The sequence below is a fragment of the Onychostoma macrolepis genome, chromosome 06 (assembly GCF_012432095.1).
Source record: "Onychostoma macrolepis isolate SWU-2019 chromosome 06, ASM1243209v1, whole genome shotgun sequence".
Lineage (NCBI taxonomy): Eukaryota > Metazoa > Chordata > Actinopteri > Cypriniformes > Cyprinidae > Onychostoma > Onychostoma macrolepis.
The window spans coordinates 27,871,405-27,875,102 of NC_081160.1; the positions used below are offsets into that span (position 1 = coordinate 27,871,405).

The 3,698-nt window shown below is 43.5% G+C and overlaps 1 protein-coding gene across 1 annotated transcript; it reads left to right on the plus strand.

Moving 5' to 3' along the window:
* Positions 1-513: 513 nt before the first annotated feature.
* LOC131543068 (uncharacterized) lies at positions 514-3,309 on the plus strand. The gene is made up of 5 exons (XM_058780282.1): positions 514-538; positions 1,152-1,475; positions 2,022-2,235; positions 2,324-2,666; positions 2,800-3,309. The coding sequence occupies exons 1-5, from the start codon at positions 514-516 to the stop codon at positions 3,307-3,309; spliced, it is 1,416 nt and encodes a 471-aa protein (XP_058636265.1).
* The last annotated feature ends 389 nt before the right edge of the window (positions 3,310-3,698 follow it).

Here is a 3,698-nt window from a genome sequence, read left to right on the forward strand (position 1 = left end):
TGCTTAGCTACACAAACACAAATGAATAGGCCCCAAATTGAAAAATCCATTGTGTGCTTCTCTTCTGCCATGATTTTAGTCTCCCGCTTCCTTTGTGATGCACGTTGTCTTAATTGAACTCATATTTGAATGAAATAGGCTACGTAAGCTATTTTTTTTCACTACATCCTACTGTGTTGTACTTTGGTTGCCTTTGAGACCACAGACTTTTCACAGATTGCCATTATCTGTTTTGTGGAAATAAATTGAAATGATAGGACTGGGGTAAAAATACTGAATGTGGCCAAATACTGATTTAATGGTGTAATGCTATTATTTTTCAATAATAGAGCCAAATGTGGTTGTGTAAATAAGCCCTGCACCTGCGGGAAAGAAAAATCACATCTCTGTAATAGTTAAATTGGAATAAAATGAATTTAAGTCTCCTGCTTCAATGATTATTCTCCTGAGAAGAAGACTCGGTAAGCTCACATGCGTCTCCTCTGGAGTTTCAGAGGTCTCAAGAAAGTCGCCATGAAAGCGGGCTCAGAACCAGAAGGTTTGATGTCATATTGACGTATTGATCAGCATTGATGTAGTAATCCCTGTTGAGGGAAAACCAAAGTGCATTGAATGTGATCCGTTATTGATGGGATTTGAAGGTGACGGATCAGAAATCTGACACCACTGAAGAACTCACAAAGGGAGAACCAGAGATTAATGGGTCTATGATAAAGAGTCAGGAGTAGGGTGACCATCCGTCCCGCGTAGCGCGTGCGCGCACAGCGTTTGAAGCCTAATTCATGCGTCCCGCAAATTGAGACCGTGTCACGCATAATCAATGCTTGCTCAAAAAAAAAAAAGTTGGTCACTCTATATCCTCGAGCCCCAGGCAGCCAAACGAACGTTACTTGACAGTTCAGCACGCTACTGTTGCCACACCCACCACCCCTCAGTTGAACTGCTGACTAGGTCGTTGTCAACTTTTTCGTTGTTGTCATGACAGCGCACGCACGTGCATACCAGACACACTGGGAAGGAACTTTTAGATGCACGCTTTCCAATTGGAAAAATGTAGAAAGAGACTGAGTCTGAGGCACCGCCATCATCAATTAAAAAGAGAAGGTGTGGGTACAAGAAAGACTGGGAAAATGAATATTTGTGGCTGAAAGGTGTTGAGGGGGATACCGAGAGGGCTTTTTGTGACCTTTGCAAAACGTCCTTCTCAATCGGACATGGAGGGGAATATGATGTCAAACGACACAGACTCACGGAGACTCACAAGAAACGTGTCCAACAGAAAGAGACATCCAAATCTATGGATGCTTTTCTCCGACCTAAAAACGACTTTCTTGCTGACAAAGTGACTGCTGCAGAGGTGACGAGTGTGTATCACACTGTCCAACACGCTACATCATATCGAGCAGGAGATTGTGGCACAAAGCTAGCCCCAACGATTTATCCGGACTCGGACATTGCCAAGAGGATGGCCTGTGGTCGGACGAAGGCAGAAGCCATTGTCACGGATGTGCTTGCTCCTGCCTCCGTCGAAGATTGCTTGAAAGTCCTCAGAAGACCACTGAATTAGCAATGAGAGGCAACAACCAAAGGTAAAGTTAAAGTTATGTTCATGGATGTAACATTGTTGTGTGTTAGCTATTTGTCTAACGTTAGCTAGCTAATGTTAGCTAATCATCTTCTTCTACTGGTATGTTAAAAGTCAACTTTTCCTTCAGTTCACTGAAATTGCATCAGTAGCTAACGTTAGCTAACATAATGCTGCTCATCCGTGCCTTCGTGAAACCAGGCTCTGTGTATCCTTACATGATTGTGAGCAACATTTCACTATTCGTTATCTCCCAAACTAAACAAACAAAAGCAACTATAATTTTTGAAAAGGTATAAATATTTCTATAGATAATATTTATATAAAATCAATAATGATCAAAACAGTAAAGCAGTATCTTGTATTTTTTTATAATAATCTGTTTTTAGAGAATCTCTTTTAAGTTCATCCCATCTGTGTGTGTGTGTCTCCACAGCCCACACGCCATTCTTCTCAGTGGCTTCAGATGCCTCCAATCATGGGACCACCAAGCTCTTCCCACTGTCAGTGAGATACTGGACGCCAGACTTGGGAGTACAGACAAAGGTCCTTGATTTCTATGATGACAGTGATGAAACATCTGCTGCGATCCACAACCAGATAGTCACCAAGCTGGAGGAAAATGGACTGGGACTAGACATGATATCTGCGTATTCCGCTGACAATGCTAGTCTGAATTACGGGAGATACAACTCTGTCTTCCAGAAACTGAAAGAGAACAACAATTGCATTTTGAAGGCAAACTGTGTGGCCCACATCGTTCACAACAGTGCAAAACACGCAGAAAAAAATCGACATTGAAAATGTCGTCAACAAGACCTTTAGCCACTTCTCCTCATCTGCCAAACGCATTGAGGAACTTAAGTCAATTCACACCTTTGTGGAGATAGAGTACCAGTCCCTGCTTAGACATGTGCCCACAAGATGGCTGAGCTTGTGGCCTGCAGTGAAGAGGCTTCACGACAGCTGGGCTCCTATCAAGACCTACTTTCTCTCATTGGGAGAGGACCAGTGCCCAAAGTCACTATGGCAGCTGTTCAAGGATGACCAGGATGGTGAGGGCAACCCCCTTGATCTACAGGTAATTAATTTTAATTGCACTCAACTTTTTTTTTTTCATCTAAATGTTATTACATGAAACAGGGATTAGTGAAATGATGATAATGCAAACAGTGCCAGCACACAGGATCATTGACTCTCCTTACTTCTTTTAGGTTTACCTGTCCTTCCTCAGCAATGCGCTGAAGATTTTCCACAACACTGTGCTGGTGCTGGAGCGAGAAGATGGGACTGTCTGTGAGCTCTACGATATGATGTTCACCCTAAAAACCAAGCTACAGCAACGACAGAGTGATGGTTTCTTTGGGGCCCAGACGGGTGTACTCCTCCAGCAGTTTCCAGACAGACAGGCAGCTGTGCTCAGAGAGGACATGTGCAACTTCTACCAGTCCTCTCTCACCTACCTGGAGCAGCGCTATGACTTCTCAGACTCCAACTACCAGAAGAAAGTGGCTAGCCTGGCACTAAAGAAGAGCCCATTCAACTTCTCCCATCTCTGTGAAGCTGTAGAGGTCCTGCAGCTAAGCAAGAAGTTGGACATGGATGCGCTATATGATGAGTATTGTGTCGTTCTGCCACACCAACAGGCCATCGTGCAGACTGGAGCTACAGTCGTGGAGAAGTGGGCCACCTTACTCAAGCACACACACACACACCAAACATGACAGCATTAGCTTCTTTCCTTTTGAGTGTACCAATCACCAATGCTTCAGTGGAGAGGGTCTTTTCACTGATGACAGGATGCTGGACGGACACAAGGAACAGATGTTCGGTAAACCTCATCAAGTCAGAAATCCAGGTGAAGAGCAACTTCACATTCAGTTGCAAGGACTTCTACACTTATGTAGTGAAAGAGAAGGTTCTCCTCAATGCTGTACGATCCAACAAGAAATACAAGTTCAAGAAGAAACCTGAAGGTAAGAAACCTAGTTATGTAAGACCCCATTTGTCTAAGATGAAGTTTGATTGATTTTGAACATTGGTGGACTGTCTACAGGGGTGCAAATGTGTCACTTTTAGGAAACAGTAGCCTTTTAGGTCAAAATATGTCATT